This window comes from Microchirus variegatus (assembly GCF_963457635.1).
Source record: "Microchirus variegatus genome assembly, chromosome: 2".
In the NCBI taxonomy this organism is placed as follows: Eukaryota; Metazoa; Chordata; class Actinopteri; order Pleuronectiformes; family Soleidae; genus Microchirus; species Microchirus variegatus.
This window is the reverse complement of record NC_139803.1, coordinates 27,926,638-27,948,183: the sequence shown is the minus strand read 5'-3', so window position 1 is coordinate 27,948,183 and position 21,546 is coordinate 27,926,638. Positions and strand designations below refer to the sequence as shown.

The 21,546-nt window shown below is 39.5% G+C and overlaps 1 protein-coding gene across 1 annotated transcript in view; it reads left to right on the top strand.

The window, feature by feature from the left end:
* LOC310944836 (pyruvate carboxylase, mitochondrial-like) overlaps window positions 1-21,546 on the top strand; it is a 314,316-nt gene that overhangs the window by 209,950 nt on the left and 82,820 nt on the right. The window contains exon 13 of the mRNA XM_083910674.1: window positions 20,291-20,435. Coding sequence (XP_083766800.1) covers window positions 20,291-20,435 — 145 coding nt within the window. The remainder of the gene's footprint in view (window positions 1-20,290; window positions 20,436-21,546) is intronic.

Here is a 21,546-nt window from a genome sequence, read left to right as displayed (position 1 = left end):
TTAATGTATATAATACATATGCAACAGCCTTTAAAACGGGTCTCAAACTCGTGGCCAGGGGGCCACATATGGCCCGCCAGTCGATGTCCTGCTGCCCTACACTTATTTTGAAATTACTAAATTCAACATTTAATTATAAGTATGTCTAAATTCTCTTTTATTTCTGTCTTTTTGTTTTTTAAAGATGCATTTTGCGTCATAAATGGTTTGGTTTTGTAATTGCAACATCTTGATGGATTATCGAGATATCATTTTAATTTCTAATCACTTTTTCTTTCAATCAATTGGACTTTTTTCACTTGACCTGGCCCCTCCTGACCAGACTAGAAGTTCACTGGCCCCCAGGTGTTTGAGGCCCCTGCTTTAAAACTCAGATTGGTCATCACAGATACCTAATCATGATACGACGATATCCAAAATCTAAGACCATATTTAATCTCATGGCATTACATAGATGTAGTATAATATAAATATATTCCAGTCAGCCTAATGCTATAATGACACACTTCAAGGCCACTTCCTGCATTTGTGTTTTAATAGTTCATTTGGTTTCTTTGTAATACTTGTACGATTATGTTTTCACTGTACCACTTTCACATCAGTATTAAGTTTTTCTTGTATTTATTTGACCACTAATGGAAGAAGGGAGGGGGGAAGAGGGGAAGCGTTTGGAGGAGAAAGATTAGGAGGCATAGACCTCGGCTCGTATGACAATAGGAAGTGAAGCTCTTAGTGTGTTGAGCATCTGTGGGTCAGAAAAAGGCTTGAGAGGGGGAGCAACGGGAGGATGATTAAGAGCGAGTGAGCACGAGTGGTCAGAGATCTGTGGAGTGTGAGAGGGATAAGTGAAATGGAATAGAAATGATGGAGTGATAAATCCTACACCTTGACCTCTGTTTTATTTCTGGTGCTTTGGTTGATTTAGACATTTTGATATTGATTGGACTTTTACTGAAGAGTTTTATTTTTGTTATTTTAACCTGCATTTCCTCTGAGTTGTTGTCCTGCACTTGGGTCCAACATTGCAAGCGCTACTTAATGCTAGCCCGGTGCTACATATCCAGGAAATGTGGTCGTTTTTTGTCAATGCAATCTCACAAACTACCGATGAAACATCAGAGAGATGGAAATGAAAGACAGTGAAAAATAGATTTGGAAAATATGTTGCTGTGTTAATGTCCACCTTGGAGTTTTTTGTTTTTTCTCCCCTCGGTCTCGTTTCCATCTTCTAAATATGTTTTCCTTCTTCTTCACCCCTCTGTGTTTGTCTCTCTCTTTCAAGCGTTTACCTCAACCTCCATTGTTGTATCTGGGATTTACTTCTGTCCATTCCTTCCTCCTGTCTCTTTACCGTCACGACGACGTATAGCTCTCGCAAGGTCCAGCAAGTCTGATGTATCAGTTCACCCACTCTCACCCGGTTTTACAGCTCTCTGTTGTCATGGCTCGTCGATCCACAGTTAATCAAACCTCTCGTGGTTTTGGCACTCAGTTCCTCTCATCAGGGAGAGTGACCTTGCTGCATGAAACTAAACACGACCTAGTGTTGGGTGATTAAGTGAGTTAAGTGACTCAGCAGAAATTCTCATTACTGATGAAGATTTGGGGTTTTTTCACTGTTCCTAAGACATTTGCTCATAAAAAATAAATCCTACGAGGCAATGACACACATGCAGTGCTGACTGTGTTATGAGTGCCCCCTGCTGCTGAGAACCATAGGCTTGGTCTCACAGGAATCATGGCTGCCAATGGGCACACAAGGAAAACTGAGTTTAGCTACTTGACAACACACTAACCAGTACAATGTAAACCTGCTTAGGTCAACAATATCTGAACACCAGTTTCAGTAAGCTGGAGAATCAGTGTCTTTGTCACCAGAGAGGAGAGAGTTGGAAAAACGCCTGGACATAGTTCCAAATTTTTTTGGCTTGTTTCTGGACATTCAGACAAAGACGCAACAAAAATGTTATTTTAAATGTATTATACGGTTTAAATTTCAAGTTTAACACGTAAAATCTGGTGTCCACCTTTTAGTTTTTCTTGTTATACCCTATTTTAACATGCAGTAAAATTTAAATAACTGCCACATGTTGAAAGTTATTCTGGAAAAATGGGCAAAATCACTTACTCACAGGACATTTTCTGGCCCTTATATGGTTAAGGTCGGGGCCACATGGTTGGAACAAGGGCCTTTCTGCATGGAGTTTGCATGTTCTCCCCGCGTGTGCGTGGGTTTTCTCCGGGTTCTCTGGCTTCCTCCCACAGTACAAAACCATGCAGATTTGGCAATTAGGTGAATTGGTCACTCTTAATTGACCGTAGGTGTGAGAGTGAATGGTTGTTTGTCTCTATATGTGGCCCTGTGATGGAGTGTTGAACTGTCCAGGGTGTACCCCGCCTATCACCCTATGTCAGGTGAGATAGGCACAGCACCCCCCGCGAACCTCCCAAGGAGGATAAATCAGTAGATGATGGATGGATATGGTTAAAATAAGCAAAAAAGTCCAGAGGGACATCTTTATCTTGTCATTAGACAGACTTTTCTTGGAGGAAAAACAGGTCTGTACACCACTCACCCTCCCACACCAAAGTCCATAGAGACATTTTTTTGCTCTCAGGGACACAGGAGCTGATAGTCTATTATTACCATCACTGAATTAAATCTCAGCGATAGATTTCAATGATGTAAGATCACTGGTTTTTGTCTATGAACTTTAGTCTGTGGAGTGAACTGGAAAATAATGCCGAACAGTGAGATTATAGGGGCCATGACATATCCTTAAAATATCATACACTTAAGATGGCATTGAGTTTTGATTATGTGGCAGACGGTGCCTCAACAACTGCACTTCAAAAAAAAAAATACTATTCTTTTTAATAAAACCACCACTTTATTCATGCCAAATTAGAATCAGTGCACCTGTGAACTCGTGGAAGTTATTTTCAGATAACCTAAGGAAACAGAAATAAGTAGGACATGTGTCCAAGATTTAATTCTCATAAAACTTTATTTTGACCACAGATGAATCAAGTGCAAGTAACTGCACTGAGACGTCTTACTGAGCAGTAAGGCCAATGAGGGCGAGAGATTGACGGCACCTTTTTTTTTTTTTGTTCATTCTGAGTAATTCAGCACTTAATCAGAGAGAGGAAAGACCTGTTCTGACTCAGTCAGGCCACATTAGCACTTAGGTGGTTTCAGCAAACTGCAACAGACATACACAATTTTTTTTATTATTATTTTTTTTTATATAAATCTTTACTCGATCACGCCGCAATTTAAATGAAACAAAAGCTGTTAGGATTGAGCGCTGACTCACAACAGATATAAATACTGTGCAGGGACTCCATTTTATTTCATCCATGCTCTCAAGGGACAATGCTTCACCGAGTCAGAGCATCAGCACTATTTCATATTTCAATGATCCCAGGGTGGTTTAAGTAAACACACACACACACATATAAAATACATAGATATGTGGGAAATGGTCTGCATTTATATAGTATTTTATATAATCCTTAATGACCACTCAAAGCTGCTTTATACAACAGTTTTGCCATTCACCGTTTAATGTACATTTACTCACGCATTCATTCAGCACGTCTATGGACATTGCATTTGCTATCACACATTTTTCATACCCATTCACGCGCCATCAGGAGCAATGTGAGGTTTAGTGTCCTGCCCAAGGACACATCGACATGGAGACGCAACCTTTTGGGTTGAAAGACTATTTATGATTTGGTCTACCACTGAGCCACAATCACGCCATTTATATATAAGATATATAAATGGTGTGATTGTGGCTCAGTGGTAGATATATATGGGTGTGTATATACTGTATATATATATATATACATATATGTGTATGTATATATATATATATACATGTATGTGTATATGTTGTATTTATGTATGTATATGTATGTATATATACTGTATAAGAGAGAATGCGCAATTTAAAATCTAAGTATTTCTCTGAATAATTGCAAATATAACTGTTGAGAAAACTTTAACATTGTGTTCACTGCTCCATGTTAAATCCAGTGTTCTTAAAGTCATAGTCATAGTAATCCTATGTAATATATATCCGATTTTTGCTGTAATTCCCTGCCCTTTTTAAATGGTTTGGGAGGTGAGACGAGGTTTATATGATGTTAACCCACGATTGGATATTTGTCACTAACAAGCAGAAAAGTGACAGGTATGGCAGACAAATGTGCACAGCTTAAGTCAAAAGATGGAACCTTGACAGCAGCTGAGGAGCATGTCCTTTGCCAGCAGCAAGAAAATACACACACACGTGTGTGTGTGAGAGAGTGAGACAACGAGAAAGGTAGATATTTCTTTCATGTTTATGTATCGGCTTAAAAAAAAGCAGCTTGCAATAACCAGTTTAGACTGATTTGTCATTAAGTGAGGAATAGTTTTTTGGGGGGTGTGTATAAGTTAGTCAGTGATTTTGAGACACTGACTAAATATAGACATGACTGAAATGCACAGTGTGTCAAAGGATTTACACGCACCCACACACGCAAAGAAAAAAACAACTTCCCACAATAGAACATGCGTTTGGCGACGAGCGGAGCTCACATGGAACATGATTGACCACACACACTCGGAGAGTGCCTCCATCACATGATCACACACGTAAAGGCACCTCAGCGTCACACAAATCAGGACACTGACGGCTCAATTCGCAGTTACACACACACACACACCTACTCACAAGGCTAAATAGAATGAGCACACTCGCTCAGCTGTGATGTCAGGGGTAAATGGTGTGGAGGTTCAGATCGAAGGGCAGGCCCTGCTCCATTTGTCTCAATCTATGAGTAATGAGAGACAAGGACACATGCACATACATGCACGGTGGCCACATGAAGCCGTCTAATTGAACTTCCTGAGCCGATAGGTGGGGCATAGGCAATATATCGATATTATATCTGTCATGATATGAGTCGAGATCTGGTCTTAGATTTTGCATTTTGTCATATCGTGATATCTGTGGTGACCTTGTGTAAAGATTGAATATTATATTGAATAAATGGAATCAACTACTTTTTTTTTTCTTTTTAAGTAAACCTATAACACTTTAATTTTAAGCCTAATTGTATGTTATAGCAGAATTTGACCATAATCGTTTTTAACACATGTAAAAATCCTTCATTTAACATTAAAATGCCAAAGAAATAAAGCAGGTATTATCTGAAATGGAAGGTAATAACTGTATTTTAAGATTTACGTAATACAGATCATGAATAGTAGATGTTTTATTTTAGAATGTATTTAGAGTATCTCTCTCCTTTGAGAAGCACAAACATCTCAAAAGAAAACATTTCACAAGTCCAGAGAAACAACCTGTGTGCAGCTTTACATAAATATTGATTTGAAACAAAGTATTGTGATAAGATTTTTTTCCCATATGGCCTAGCCCTTTATTTGCATGTCATTGTGTTGTTTGTTTATTTATTTATTTAACTTGCAATAGCAATGGGTTTCCCTAATGATTCCCCGTTTACTGCTGGGAGAGCATTTTATCAGCCACGGGCAGCAGTTAATGAACTATGAGAAAACACGCTGGCCTTGTTTGTCTATATTGCTTTAAGAGTAAAATGTTGACTCATGCACTCAGACATATTTTTTGAAAAAAAAAACAACACAAAAAACATGCAATGCTAACGCTTGCAAGAGTTGGTCACTAATACATTCTCTAGCGGTGAAAACAACAACCTACACGTTTCTTTGTCTGTGGGCCTGCGTAAATGGATTTGTACACAATGAGTGCTGTTAGACAACATCTGCTAAATGTCAAAATAAAAAGCGTTAATGTGCCAGCTTTTAAGCGCCAGTGCCAGAGTGCCACCTGTGTAGCCTGTTGGCACAACTGAATGGGACAAGAGCCACATGTCACCTGTGAATTCCCTTCTGTTTATAGGCTTATAAAGGTATGCAACTGAGTTTCTGTTGCCAGACGGCCATTTCAGCACCACGGTCAGCGCACATTAGCTGTTCACACTGTGATGTTTATTTACAAAATCTATGAAAAGGAGCAGAAAGAAGAACAATCTTAAGTATTACTACAACTAGTGATAATGGTAATTATAATATCTGATATTACACAGGAAACGATACATAAATATTATAAAGTTAAAATAAAATAATGCTCACACAAGGCCACAACATTTTCTCAAATGCATTTCATAATATTCCAGGCATGTTTGTTTTTGTTTTGTTTTTTTCCAAGATTTATGTTCCATCTAAATCATAGTAACTTTCTTTTTTTCCGTTGTTTTGTGGGGGGAATATTGGAACTCAAAATGTTCTTATGAGCTTAATACAAAGGGAGAGAAACAGGATCCCTGTTGAAAGAGCATTAAAAAAAAGTCAAACGTGAAAACCTATAAATTCCGACTAGAAGATCACAGGCCACTATGATAAGGCTATAAAATATTCCAATAAATAATGCATGATCTTCTGTGCTGAGAAAATCTTGACATTTATAGTGAGTTCTGTAAATAAGAAGCAGCTGTTAGTCATTCGCTGTCCTGGGCTCCACTAGTCTCTGAACACAGACACTATGGGGGCTTTGTAGGATTGAAAGCATCATGCTGAGCCATGATGGAGGGGAATAATTAAAGATGATCTTGAGTCAACATTTCTATTTTGGTTATAGCATTCTTAATAGGAGCCGTCTTTGATCCAGTGTCTGTACAGATGCCTGGGTGAATCACCTTTTCACCACTGACTGTAGTCATCAATGGAGAGAGCCCATTAGAGAAGATGCATTAGTTTGGCAGAACACTATTGAGATTTGGACCATTATGATGATGCTAAATGGAAACTGGTTGAATTATATTAGCGCAGAACACCTTACAGAATGTGATAAGACCGAAAAAAGATGCACTCTGCATTACTTTGATCTCTAAAGAACACTCATTGAATCCTGTTTTAATGCCACCTTCTCTAGTGGTGTTATCTGAAGTAACTTTAAAATAGGACTTGGCAATATGGGGAAAAAATATTTTCATTTCTTTATTTATTTTTTAAATCATGTTAGCATTTAACACTGCAGGAAAGAAGTGGTGTGACATTTGTCTTGAGAATAACATTCATTATTTCCCACAGAGAGCACAATAATATACACATAAACACTGTGATAACTGGGATTAATACCTAATGTTTTCAAAATTATGTTATTTCACTTTACTTGTCATAGCTGTAATTGCCTGATAACTATGAATATTGAATTTGTCTGATGTGGAGTGAGCACTCAAGAGGGTGTTCACTCTGTGGATGAGGTATTTCAATAGGACCTGACATTGAAGACCATATGTGGATGAGGTATTTCAATAGGACCTGACATTGAAGACCATATCGTGAGAATAAGTGTTTATTTTCCCGGTTTCCTATTCACTGTGTTCATGATTATTCGGCAAATGAATTCCTATTACTTTTATGCAACATTTCTCTTTCATCTCTGAACATATAAACTCCAGTCCTAATTGGAGATATTTAGGTTACATATATTTGTATATATAGGAGGGACGGTATCGCCTAAACTAAATAACATCTTATATTAAGGGTTTTCTAGATAGATTGTAAACATTTAGCATTATTTATTGTTGGTAATTATTGTTTGTGACTGTGCATAATAAGGTCAGGACACCCCATCACCTAATAACTGTGCAAGTATGGAACAATGTAATGCTACATCCTATTTTTCCTCTACTACACCTTTAAGGTTTATATTGGTCAGCTGCTTTTTTTAACTCCTCAGTTGGGATTTCTTTTTATTTCACTGCCCCTCAGACTGTTTGAACCTCATAAACAGTGGCCTCACTCATAAACCCATACTGCCCTAGTATATTACTCTTTGCAAAAATACTATTATCTTGGGAACTCTACCAAACTATTGGTGCAGGATCCTACGTTTAGTTGTAGCCAATGAAGGGAAGGTAATGACTTTGAATTTGATTTAATTAGGAATATTTCAGTTACAATACCACTCTTAGTTCGTTTTTGAAACATTTTTGTAAATTAAATAACGATTCCTCACAACTGGCATATGGTAGAATGAGCAAAAGAAAATCACAGAACCCGACAGACTGGTTACATCTGATACTTACCATACCTTTCGGATGCTTTTGGCGGAAAAAGCCACAGTGGACGTTATTCCAGACCGCTCTGCTGTCCTCATGATCATCTTCTTCTTCCTTCTGCTTTTCCTTTTAGGAGTTGCCAAAGTAGACCATCTGCCTCCATCTTTCCCTATCCCTTGTGTCCTCTTCTGTTACACCAACTGTCCTCAGAATCTTTAGTGATCTGGTAAAATGCTCTCCAATTAACCTGTCCCTGTTTTGGCGACACCATCTTCGCTCTTATGAAAACAGCCGGTAAAAAAACAAGTTGCCTGACATATTGCCAGGTGTATGATGCTGTCAGTTATATTGTGTCTATGTATGTGAACAGACTCATAGGGTTGGGTACCGTTCATAATTGAACCGATATGGTACCGGTATCAGTATCTGGAATTTGGTACCTTATTTCAGTACTTTTAAAATGTTTTTCAGTTGTAAAACAAAGTTTAAATGATTGAAGAACAGTAAATAAATAAACATAAATGAATGTTAGTTAGAAGTTAATATAGAACATTTAGGACCAGGTCAACAACAACGTTTACACAATCAGCTGTTGACTGTGAGCTAACCAGCTGGAAGTTAGCCACATGGCTAAGGCTGGCCACAGACGGCAGGCTAACTACAAGCAAACACTTTTTGAGCAGTTGCGAGTCAGAGGCCGACCCCATTTGACTAGAATGCGACATGTATGGCTCTCGCAGCGACTACACAGGGCAACAAAAAAAGACATGTAAATGTTGGTAGTTGATGCAGCAGTCGTCCAAAACGGTACATTCTTCAGCTTTCCAATAAATCTCATGTTTAACCAGGTTCTTCATCAAGTTTGAGGTGTTTCCCCGGCCCGCCTTGCATTTTGCGTCGCAAATATTACATCGAGCGCTGTCTGCGTCTAACTTTCGACCGCTTTCGGCTCGCTATTATTGCTGCCATGCTCTCGTAGTCTTGTGACACGTAGCTCTCACATTCTCGCACTCTTGCACGCTCTCCCAGACATTTTGGTACGATTTGGTGCGAATTGGTACAAAAAGCCCTTGTCATTACCTGCCAAAATGGCGTCCATGGTTGCATGACATCATTAGTAGTCAATGAAACCTGTTGCTGAGCAGAAGCTAAAATGTAATATCAACCCTAAAAGAAATACAAAGTCAACAAGTATCCACGGAATTCAATACCAGTTGAACAAAAGAACTATTGTTAAAACTTTTGCTATATCTTTAAACTCCACTATCTGAAGCAAACCCATTTACCGAGTGAATACAGGAATTAAATGATGTCCCCCCCCCGGACTCTTAAAGCTCGATGATCCCCTGCTGCTTTGTTCAAGTTCTCAACTCTCCATAGGGCTCTGCTTCCTGTCTCTGTGGTGAGTGAGCGTGTGGGATGTTGATTTTCATAAACACAAGCTGAAACAACAGAGCACATGTATTTGTAGTTCCACAACAACTAACAAGAATTTGAGTTGAGATGCTTGGAGACCGTGTCTGCTCTCAATACTGTTTGATTTCAAAGAGTGTGAAGATGGTTCACAAGTGGAAGTAGAATTAACACAGGAGACCAAACACCTGCTGACGGAGTCTGATACGACACACTCTGTGGGTTTGGAGAACATCACATTTAATGCGTCACAAGCCTTACAGCTTAAAGACTCCCAAAATACCTTCTAAGTAGCAATCTGTTTTAATAAGCGTGTGTCTCAGGATCCATGAAAGACTGTGAGAAGGCCTCTTTTAGCAAGTTCAGCAACCCCGGAATTGTTGATATACCACCTGAGTCTGAGTCACAATGTTTATGGAAAAACACGTCACATATTAGTAATGGCTCTCAGGGAAATTATCCTCCCCTGGTAGTCAATAACGTCTAATCTTACATGGTTATTTTTGACAATATTGCTTTCTGTGATGTGCAGTGCATCAGTAGGGATTATTAGTGTCAAGAAATTCATTTTTGTTGTCCACTTCCCTTCACCCAGCCCCCTCCTCCTCATCATCATCATCACGTCTTATGGTTCAGGCTGTAATTTCCTACATTTTCCCCTGGAGAAGAGTGTGGACTTTAACAACCCCTGTAAATCAGCTGGGCTCATCATAGGAATGGTTAGAGCTATAGTTATAGTTCACAGCACTTGAAAACCTTGTCATTGCCTTTAATTTAAAGCAAAATATTTTGTGGTGGCACATCATTTGCATTTTATACCGCAGATAACGGAGAAACTGACAGTGGTTTTTCACCGACAAATTGCTTCTTTCTTTCTTTCTTTTTTTTTCTCCACTAAACACTGTAGTTATCCAAGAGATATCATAACAACAGTTCAGTTGCGGTTGCATTTTCCCCAGTGATGTACTTTGTCTAGGATGTGTTCAAGTTCAGCACCATGGCCAGCGCCGGCTCACAGACTACAGGCAACAGAAACGCACAGTAATGAGAATCTGAGTTGGAAATCGTCGAGCGTGTACGTCTGACATTTCTCAAGGCTAAAAGATTATCTCTCCTCCATCCTCATGTTCCCTTGCATTGCTTTCGTAAGTGTTTCCAAAACCAATAAGGGATCATGGCTGGATTTAAACGAGCTTTGTTTCACAAAAACCTTATGCAGAGGCACACGCATGCAATAGTGTCATTTTAGAAATGGATAGCCTTCTCAGCATTGTTTATTCTTGTTTTTTTTTTTTTTTTACGGCTAGGTGGAAACTGCTCTGCGAAGGAGTTATTACTCTAATCTCACCAAGTGGATTTCTTTATTTATAAAAGTGTGTAGCAGATTACAAACAGTAGCTATGTTTACAGGACATTTTGCACATGTAAACATAGCTACTGATTCCAGATTTAAATTAGTCTCACCCATGTAGTTGTAGCACAAATCTGTTCACCCGAAGACTGGAATGTATTTTTCAGACTTTGACGCTAACTTGTGTGGCAGCCTGTGGCCAAGAGGAAAGGAATTGGGCTTGTAACCATCACAGGGTTACCACGGTCAAGGCCTTGGGTACCCCATTGTTCCCCGGGCACTGATAAGTGCTGCCCGCTGCTCATGTGCCCAGCGTGTGCATGTTCACTACTGATGTGTAATAAGGATGGGTTAAAAATAAAACAATTAATTGTAACTGATGTTGCTTTGGCAGTAGAGTTGGAGTGCATTTCACGCTTGTAAAGGCAATTGAGAGTTGGAGGATGGTGGTTGGCACGGCAAATCCAGCAAAGCGTTATTACAGCAAGTTGTTCAAATTGAAAAAACGAAGGAAGAGATATGATCATACTCGTTTATCAGGTCTTTCCACCCCTTTTATCTGTATGTGTCAATGTGCTCGTTTGTCTATGTGTTTGCGTTTCAAACCTTTGGTTGCTCAGTCTTTCATGTGATATATTTGCTTTTAGGTAGCTTTAAAAGACAATGGGGTGTGTATGTGTGTTTATTTATCTCATTTAGTTTAGGTTATTTATGTGTGTCTGGTTTTCAGTGTCCGCTCCTTGGGCTGTGTGTTTGTGTGTGTGTACGCGCGTTGATCATGTTTATGTGTCCGGGCCAGCGGTTAAGGGCGTGACGGATGGGGGATAGGGAGACAGAGGAGGGGAGGAGAGAAAAGACGAACGACCTGACAGCTCACCTATTCAACTCTTAATCACTGAGGGGAGCGTGCAGGCTGTGTATGACAGAGGGAGGCAGTGTTTGTGTAGGAAAGACAGAAATCAGGATGGGTGCGTGTTGTGCATCTGTGTGTGATGCTGAGCACAGCTGGAGTCTTTCCAAAATTCAAACTGAAAATATGTTCCCTTATTTATACTTAATTTTGGTTTCCTGCTTTGCATGAAGCACTATTTGCTAGACATTAAATAAAAATGAACCGATATATATATATATCTATATCTATATATATATATAGCACTGTGCATGCATTTTCACCACAAAACGCTGAACCCGACCATGAGCAAGAACAGAACTGTTTACAAGGGAGGGGGGGAATCCACATGAGCTGTGGATCAGAGATATCCTGCCTCAGCACTGAGGTGTTCTTGGCTTCATAAGTCAGTTGGAGGATTTGATACCAATTGTGAGCCACTACATGGAGCCAGCGGATTGAGTGACATTCTGGTTGCTGCTCCCTTTTACATTTGCACTGAGGTCGGGTTTTATTCTTTGTCATCAGGTTTCAGTTTCCTGTTGTTTCTCTGCTGATGTTGTAGGTGGGAAGTTATCTTTGCCGTGTAAGTTAATTTAGCGTCTTTGTTGTTGATGTGGCTCACCCTGAAACCAAATCCTACTTCCAACTCAGTATCACATTTAGAAATAGGTCAACTTGAATGTTGACATTTCAAAGGAAAGTATTTGACTTTAATTTCATTTTATCTCCCCCAAAACAATCAAAATTATACAAAGGAAACTGGGAAGAAGCATACTCTTATTAATTCCTACCCCTTCTCCACTGATTACTAATAATCATCATTTGACCAATTTGCTACATATGTGCATGGACATGTGCAAACCTCCACCTCCTAAAAAATAATATAATATGTGATGAAAAATATTAATATATATATATAATATTAAAACAAGTATAGTGATAAATAATCTGTGAGACTCATCAAAGCCCTGTTTGAACCTTTTTTTTTTTAACTGGATCATACTTGGGCATTGGTTTGTTCCACTGCTTCGCTGCACATGTTGAACATTCTTATGGACACACAATTGTTTAAATTTGACTCCCCTATCCCCCATGTCTCTATTAAAAAGCCATTTTTGAATATTCCCAGGGAGTAGGTTGTTTTATTGCTTCATACATTATTTGTCCTTGTTGAAAATGAATAAGATGAATGAATTTTATAATTTTGGATCTCATTAGATATTTATAAAGCCCTAAAACTCTGCACATGTCATGTAAATAGGGTAAAAGTAGCGAACAGTCTGAGTGGAGTGATTTGTGGAACAGAATGTGTTTTGCCTGTCTCAGTATTGAAATGTGAGTTGTGCATTATAAAAAAATATATAAAATTGGATTGGACAATATAAAGTAGATGCCAGCCAAAGAAAATGAATGGGCTCTACCTATTGTTGTCACATTGATAGATGCAAATTATATTACACAGAGGATTAGACTGGCTTGATTTAAGGCAAGATAATTAAGTACATGTCCTATTTATATCAGTAGAAGTATAGAAATAAAAAAAGAGGGGGTGCACTGTTAATGATTCAATCTGTGAAAAACACTATTTGGACTGTGTGTGTGTGTGTGTGTGCACAGTTCTTTATGTCTTTAAGCTCCACACGCATCTGGTGTGAAAGAGGCCAAAGCGTCGTCTTTTTTGCACGATGAGCAAAGTGTTTGAGTTACTATGCAGAACAGCTTCACACAGTACAGTCATCTCTTTGCTGCTTTAGAGATGTAGAATAAGGCTGGACAATATGGCTCATAAATAATATGTGAATACATTTAGCCTGTATCCCCATATATAAGATAAATGGGGTTATAAAGCTGCATACAGGTTGTTGTTTGTGCTTCTCAAAGGAGGGTGACAACACACTGCAAATATACTCTGAAATAAAACATCTACTGTTTATGATCTGTATTACATGATCTCTGTAAGTATAACAACTCAATAACACTGTTCAGACCACACTTCAATTCTGTTCTAACACATAAATGAACAATTTTTGGCTGTTGTGATGAACCAAGGGGTTTTATACTTTTTGCATTATTTATGGTCTGTTCTAGTTGTTGATATACATTTTTCCCAGAACCTATTGAATTTGTCCAATCTGGTAGAGAAAATAGATTTCTCCATCACATAGACGGGCGCTACTGCTGGTGTCATGACCAGGTCTTGAGGGCTATAGCGAACACCATCTGCAGTGGAATTGATGAATGCAAGCGCAACCGCCCAGTAAAGAAGAGATTCGCTTTTGTGAGGGCCGGGGAGAAGCAGAACCAGTTTCAGACATAACCACCTCCTCTGGCCTCCTGGCAACGGCACTGGATTGGGAGCTCAGAGTTGACCTGGGGAAAAAACTGAAGTTCCCTGAAAATGTCGCCACAACAACTCTCAGGCCCGGATTTGGTTCTCACCTCAGCAACATCCAAGCAGATTGTTCTTCTGGAGGTCACTGTCGCCTGGGAGGAAGGCATTGAGGAGGCCAAGGAGAAGAAGAGCCGGATGCCAGACCATTGAGATGGGATTCAGAGGGTTCACAGGCCCAGTCCCTCTGCAGGGCCTATAACATGCTGGGCATCAGTGGGGCCAGATGGCTATGGGCCATCAAGGAGGCCACTGAAGCAGCAGAAGTTACTTCAAGGTGGCGCTGTGGAGCAGGATAGGAGATCAGAGGGTGGGGTATCGCTACCCTGGACACAAGCCGGGGCTTGATCATTATATATAATCTTTAGAGTGAATATGATGATTATCAGTGGAACAGCCTTTAAAGATCCCATATTATGCAAAATCAACGTTTTAATCATTTAAATCCTTATATTTGGGACTCTGGAGGCCCTAGCAGTCGTCAAAGTGTGAAAAAAAGATGTTTTTGTGGTCCTCAGTCTAAGTACAGAAGATAAAACACATGATGTTGACGCGCTCCTTGGGACGACACAAGGCGCTAAATTCCTGGAATTGTCGTCTCGCGGAGCTCCGCTTTGTCCGTGAAACACGCGAGAGTGCTGGCGAGAGCAACGGCAAAACCGGAAGTCTGCGATGTCCGTGAAAAGTTCTATTCTTGGCTCCACAGTGCAGCACAGAGTTCTATACAAACTTCGAGCCTCAGAGGATTTATCTGTCCAGTGGATACATGTTATATATGACGGTAATGTGCCTGCCAGAGCCTGCAAAGGGTCACTTTTCCAAATGCTAACTGCTGTTAGCTCCCAGTAGCCTCTGTGGCTGATGTCATTTTCTGTCCCTTAAGTTTCATTTTACTTTTTTTTAAAGGTGGACCTTTAAGGTGGACCTAAAGAGATACTACTCAACTGAGCGTTCTGAACAGGGCTGTTTTGGCAGGGTGATTGAACTGCTGTGGTGCTTCATTCTTATAGTTTTTTGACCAAAGCATGTTACAGACATGTTCATTAGGACACCAGGAACTACTTTAACTTGGAGAAATAGGGTATAATATGGGACCTTTAAAACTAGGTTATGTCATCACAATATCCAAAATCTAATACCATATCTTGCCCTTATGTAATATTGTCAATTTAATATTGATATAATGCCTAATGGAAACTATTTCATCATGACTTCCCTGACTCAATTACTTTGCATAGTGTAAAAATGACATCCAATCCAAGTGCAATCTTGAGACATTGAGAACACATAAAGTGGCAGGTGGTTATTATTTCTCTCTCCCTGAAAATTATCAAACCGCAGATTACTGTCAGTGATACATCCTCACTACATTAACAGGGCAGACAGACACTCTGCAACAGTAACTGTTTTGAAGGTTCTGCTTTGTTGATCTGACCTGTGTTTGCAGTCGAGTCGACAGCCTCGGACATCAATACCTACTTCACTGTGTTGCTTTGGCAATCAACAGCAAGGCTGATTGCAGCCACAGCCATGACGACCGTGCAGAATAGCAATAACACGCAGTTTTCTAGTGATCAACCTAGCACTGTGTGAAAAGAGAGAGGAGACAGACACACACAACCAGATCTAGCATTGTATGATTTGTGCCAAAAAAGAAGAGGCAGCCATACTCGTACTGAGCCTGGTGTGTCAGGTAAATTGCTGCCTGGGTGAGCATTAAGTCCTTTTTCAGACATGCTTAGTTCCAGCCAAAATTAAAACAGTGCTAAAAGGTGGGTTTGTGGCTGTGTTGACAATCTAAAAAGCATTCGGAATGTGTGTGTGTGTTTGTGTGTGTTTGCGTGTGTTTTGCATAGCTGTGAGAGCTGTAGCCTTGTTCCAGGGCATCCAACATTTTTTGGGGGGCAGTATTTGTTTGTGGGTGTGAGCAATACCACCAAGAGCAGAATGAAGACTTGAGTGAAATATGAAGACACTCTGTTGCGAGATTGTGTTTTGGAGAATGTGTTTGCACATCATTAGAGCGAACGTGGAAACAGAGTTAGGGCGACTGACTCTGTGTAGTAATAGTGTGGTGAGGTAGCCCCAGGCACGCAGAGATGCTTCATAATGAACACATTGATCTGGTACAGCGGAGAGGAAAAGGACAAACCCTCATGTATTCATGATGTCTCTGTCCTCCCTCCCTATTGTTTTTTGAGTCTTTCATTAAAAGCGTCTCCTTGTTTCTCCCTCCATGTCTCTGTCTCTTAAATTACTTCAGTTTTAATGAGTAAGGGAACACATGAAGGTAAAACTTCAAGGCCCACTTTTAAAAAGCTCCTTTTATATTCACATTATTCTTAATTATAGCTCCCTTTTTTTTTTGCGACTTTTTAACTTGTCCTTGCAGTGTGTTCTTATGTAGTGCAAATAGGGAAATCTGTGTTGTGCGTAAAGCCTTTAATTTAGAATGGAAATGATGTACTCAATCCAAAATAGTTTCTAGCGGCAACTTTTTAGCATCCTGAAGGAACAGCTCAACATTTCCCAAGTGCTTGATACAAAGGTTATTTCAACCTGAAGCTAATTAGCTCGTCATACAGTCGCATAATTCTGTAGTCGGAAGTAAAAAGTCCATCTTATTTAGGTTCTCTAGACTTGATCGGGGAAGCTTAGAACACATGGTCTTTTATCTCACTCTGTTTAATTAGATTGATGATGATGATGATGATGATGTTGGCATAATTGAATACTCTAAATTGACCCGGGCCACATCCAGTGTACCTGGAGAAATGGGAGGGTCATAGGAAGGACAGCCACAGTAAAAAAAAAAAAATTAGAAAAGTACTCAGAGAGCGCAGACCTCCTCCAAGGCAGCTCAGTCCTCCACAAAATAGCGATTAAAAATAGTGATAGCGTCTACGGATCACGCCCAAAATTTAATCAATTGTTCCTGGTCCCATTGCGGACATTTCTTGCAAAATTCAGCCAAATCTGTCTGCGACTTTATCGAGTTATGTTGCTAACAGACAGACAAACAAACAAACTCTGGCGAAAACATATATCTCCTTAGCGGAGGTCAAAAAGGAAACACTCAAAAGCATATCACAAAATATGTGGATCAAAGAAAAATTATGTTGGCATGTCCTAAAACTAATGTACCAACAAGTACAAATAAACTTTGAACAATTAGCATTGAAAAGATAATCCTAATCCAACCCCAGCTTACATTACCCAACTGTATTTTTTTCCTGTAACAACAAAACAAAACTGCATATTTTTTCCATAGCCGCTGATTTTCTTCAAGATGGCCGTTTTACGAGGCAGCAGTATATTGTTAATGCAGTCGTATTGGCAGATACTATAAAGGAGAAATATGTGTTCTGAAAGCTGTATACTGCTGTTGTAGCATTTAGCAGCAGAAATCCCCCTTTTTTTGTTTCAGTCCACAGCCTGTAGCCAGAGACTTGTCAGCTTAGTACATCCATGTGAATCCCTCAGCGCTTTCCTCGCTCCAGCTCTGAGACCTGAGAGTGCAATTTAATTTTATGTGTGTGTGAGAGCATTTGTACCTGGCAAAATAAATCCCGCTCTCACCTTGCCAGGCATGTAAATGTCTGGAAAAGAATATATAAAGCCAGGGCTGCAATGATTAATCGACCTTGAATCGAAATTAATCGTCAGCTATTTTGATTTATTGATTTGATTCTCTTTTTAAAGCAGAACTATGCAGGATTTCTTACCCTGATTTAACATTTTTGGAGTCATTGTGATGGTTAAATGTCTTGTTGTGGGGAGATTGGGGGGTGTCTTCACTCCCCCTACTGTCTGTTAACGGAAAAACAGCCTTACAAGATCAAGGCCGCTGACCTGGAGTCCTCAGAATCAGGAGGTTTTGCAAAATCATGGCACAAACTGCTTAACGGCACTACACACACACACACCCTAGCCAGGTACTGGCTATAAGATCATGGCAGTGATAGCGTTATTTTAGGCATTCGTCATGGCCAAGCTTGCAAAAAAGAAGCAAAGAAAACGGATGTCAGAGGAAACCGTAGTGTCGTAGTTAAAGGCGCCATATGTAAGAATGTGGCCAAAAACTGTTACTACACTCAAATTCAATATACAGAGGTCTTCGGTTTCATTTTCTCTGCCATTGTAGCTCAGACGTAACTGGCAACCCGTGGTTGCTCTGTAGCTGAGACTCTACTGACTGCAATGATTTGTAGACGGCGGTAGGTGGCGCCACATGCCAAAACATGATTTCAAAACATAAACATGATTTGCAGTCTGCAAAAGATTTTTTTAAATGCGAATATATTGGCTGTACTGTTGTTGTTGGTGAGTTCAGTTTGTTATAAGAACATTATTCCTGAGTCTCTGTAACATCAGGAGGATTTTATGACCAGTTGCTTTAGATTTATTACATACTGCACCTTTAATCATTAAAACAGGCTCCGTGATATTCCAGCTTTTTAGACGTTAATATGTTTTATGAACGACTACTCGAGGAAATAATCAAGAGATGAATCGATTAAAGAAAATAATAATTATTTTCAGTCCTAGAATCTTCTGGAATTCTGTCTTTTTCCACATGAATGGTGCTTTATTGGTCCTTAATAATAACTAAGCAGAACATACTATATGGCTCTTCTCTTACTCCCCCTCTTTAGGTTTTCTCTTTGTTAAATGAAATAACGTAAATAATATATATGCTGTCGTCTTTGTTCTCTTCACATGTCTCTTTTCTCTCTCTCTGCTCTGAAGAAGCAACTCAGAGAGAATCAGCCTCTCTTTCAGTTCTTACTGTATTCATCTCCTTTGGCTGTATTGGCATGACCAACATGCCCTAGCTTTCCTCTATTGCTATTCACTAGACCACATTGATCTCCCTGCTGCGCCTCCCTCTCTCAGTGGTGGTAATGAGGTGTGTGTGTGTGGTTTGTTTATTATCTGATTCCTTCTCCCAATTATGTGATTTCTGAGTGATTTTTGCAGCAGCAATTATTTAGAATCACTCAGGGTTTGACTGTCGGGTAAATGCTCAAATTATGGCTGTAATTGCAGCCCATCTGTGGGCTGTATTTTTTGTGCATATGCATGTACTATATTATTTTGTATACCTCTGCATTAGTGTGTTTAAATGAGACCAAGCTAAATCAATTTATGTAGCATTATGGATGTTATATGTTGTGAGTTAGATATAAAGCCGTGATAGCCAGGATGTCCTCAGGCTCTGCAGTTTTTCGCTCTTTTTTTCTTTTATTTTGTTCTTTTGTGTGTCTTTGTGCATTTGTAAATAAAAGGACCATTCAGAGACGGCTTCGTGAGTGGCTTCTTTTTAAATGTCACTAGAAGTCTGACATTTTCAGTCGCATATAAATTCATTTTTTTTACCAAACAAGGGAAAAAATATATTTTCTCACAGCTTACATTCCTTCACTCTAACATTACAAGCACTATATACACCTGCAGCTGCTTGTATGCTATGTATATATATATATATATATATATATGTGTGTGTGTTTGTGTGTGTGTATATATATATATATATATATTTGTGTGTATATATATATATATATATGAAAAGTGAAAATAAGTCATTTCCAATTACATCTCTTTCTTCCCTCTCGTTCGTTCTGTGTTAATTTAGAGAGCTTAATTGGCATGATAATACTTTTGCGGCAAACAAACAACGACAAAATAGAAATGGAATGTAATTACTGTCAGTAGTTGTCTTTCTCCCGCTGCTTTGAGTGTCTGCGTTTTGTCTATTGGAGGTGAGATGTGATTTTGTTTTTTTCTCACCACACTGCTAAATTTGTTTTGCATCAAGCCATTTGTGCGTGTGTGTGTGTGTATCAAAGTGTAACACTGTTTTCAACAAAAATATGCTCTTAAGAGCAAAGTGTATTCTTTTTTCCCCCCAACAACGTCTTTTCTTTCAAGAGATTCACTTTCTGAAAATGAGTTGAGCACAGCAGCTCGTGTCTTGACTCTCTTGCTTTGTATTCAGTCTGTTTTCTGTTTTCTTTGTGTTTTTTTTTATTTGTAATGACTTGTGCAAGAGGAATTTCAAAACCCCCTTTTTTTCTAAACTGCTCATCAAATACCGAGATTTACAACTCTTTCTTAACTCTGTCTGTGTCTTCATTTCTAGACAAACATCCCGTTCCTCCAGAATGTTCTGTCCAACCACCAGTTCCTCCACGCCACTGTGGACACCCAGTTCATCGACGAGAACCAGGAACTCTTCAACCTCAAACCCACTCAGAACCGAGCCCAGAAGCTACTGCACTACCTGGGTCAGTGCACATACACACACAAACGGTGACACATGATGGTCATAATGTCATTAATCAGTATTTTTGTAGCTAGTTAGCAGATATTGTATTACAGCTCAGTATTAAGCAGGTACAGTAAACGTTAGTACCATGAGAGGCCTATGCAAGCAATGACTACAAAAATAATACCGAGTGGCAACCGTCACCCATAACAATCTGAACACTTTTGAAGCCTCAATATTTCAGATTTGACTGATGCCGTGCTTTGTTTTTCTGTAAATTAGTGATGGGCAAAGCAGTTCTTTTCCATTTAGAGAATCATTACAGTAGAAACAGTTCATTAGAAACGATACACCAAATTGTCCAGGACTTCCTGCACGACTGGACGGCAGACTCCATTTGACCCAGTCACTCAACTGAAACACGGCTGAACTGCGATTGGGGCTCACGGTCACCAGCTTGTGGCAGTGCTGTTACTAAATACGCCAGATTCCTCTGTTAATTGTTGAGATTTTAGAAATGTACTTGCTAAATGTTGGAGATTTTAGGAATTTTGAAGTCTCCCAGGACACATTTATTGTACTAGTAGGCTCCGTGCACTGATTAATTCACAGTTCATTCAGTGAACAGATCACTAAATACAGTGGGGCAAAAAAGTATTTAGTCAGCCACCAAATTTGCAAGTTCTCCCACTTACAATGATGACAGAGATCTTAAAGAATTTATTTGTGAATTATGGTGGAAAATAAGTATTTGGTCAATAACAAAACTTCAACTCAATGGAACATCTCATCCCGTGGGGTCAAAATGTTCATGAGAACAGTGAGCAAAAATCCCAGAACTACACGGGGGACCTGGTGAATGACCTGTAGAGAGCTGGGACCAAAGTAACAAAGGTTACCATCAGTAACACACTACGCCGACAGGGAATCAAATCCTGCAGAGCCAGACGTGTCCTCCTGCTTAAGCCAGTACATGTCCAGGCCCGTCTGAAGTTTGCCAGAGAGCATATGGATGATCCACAAGAGGATTGGGAGAATGTCATGTGGTCAGATGAAACCAAAAACCAACAAACTTTTTGGTACAAACTCAACTCGTCGTGTTTGGAGGAAGACAAATGCTGAGTTGCATC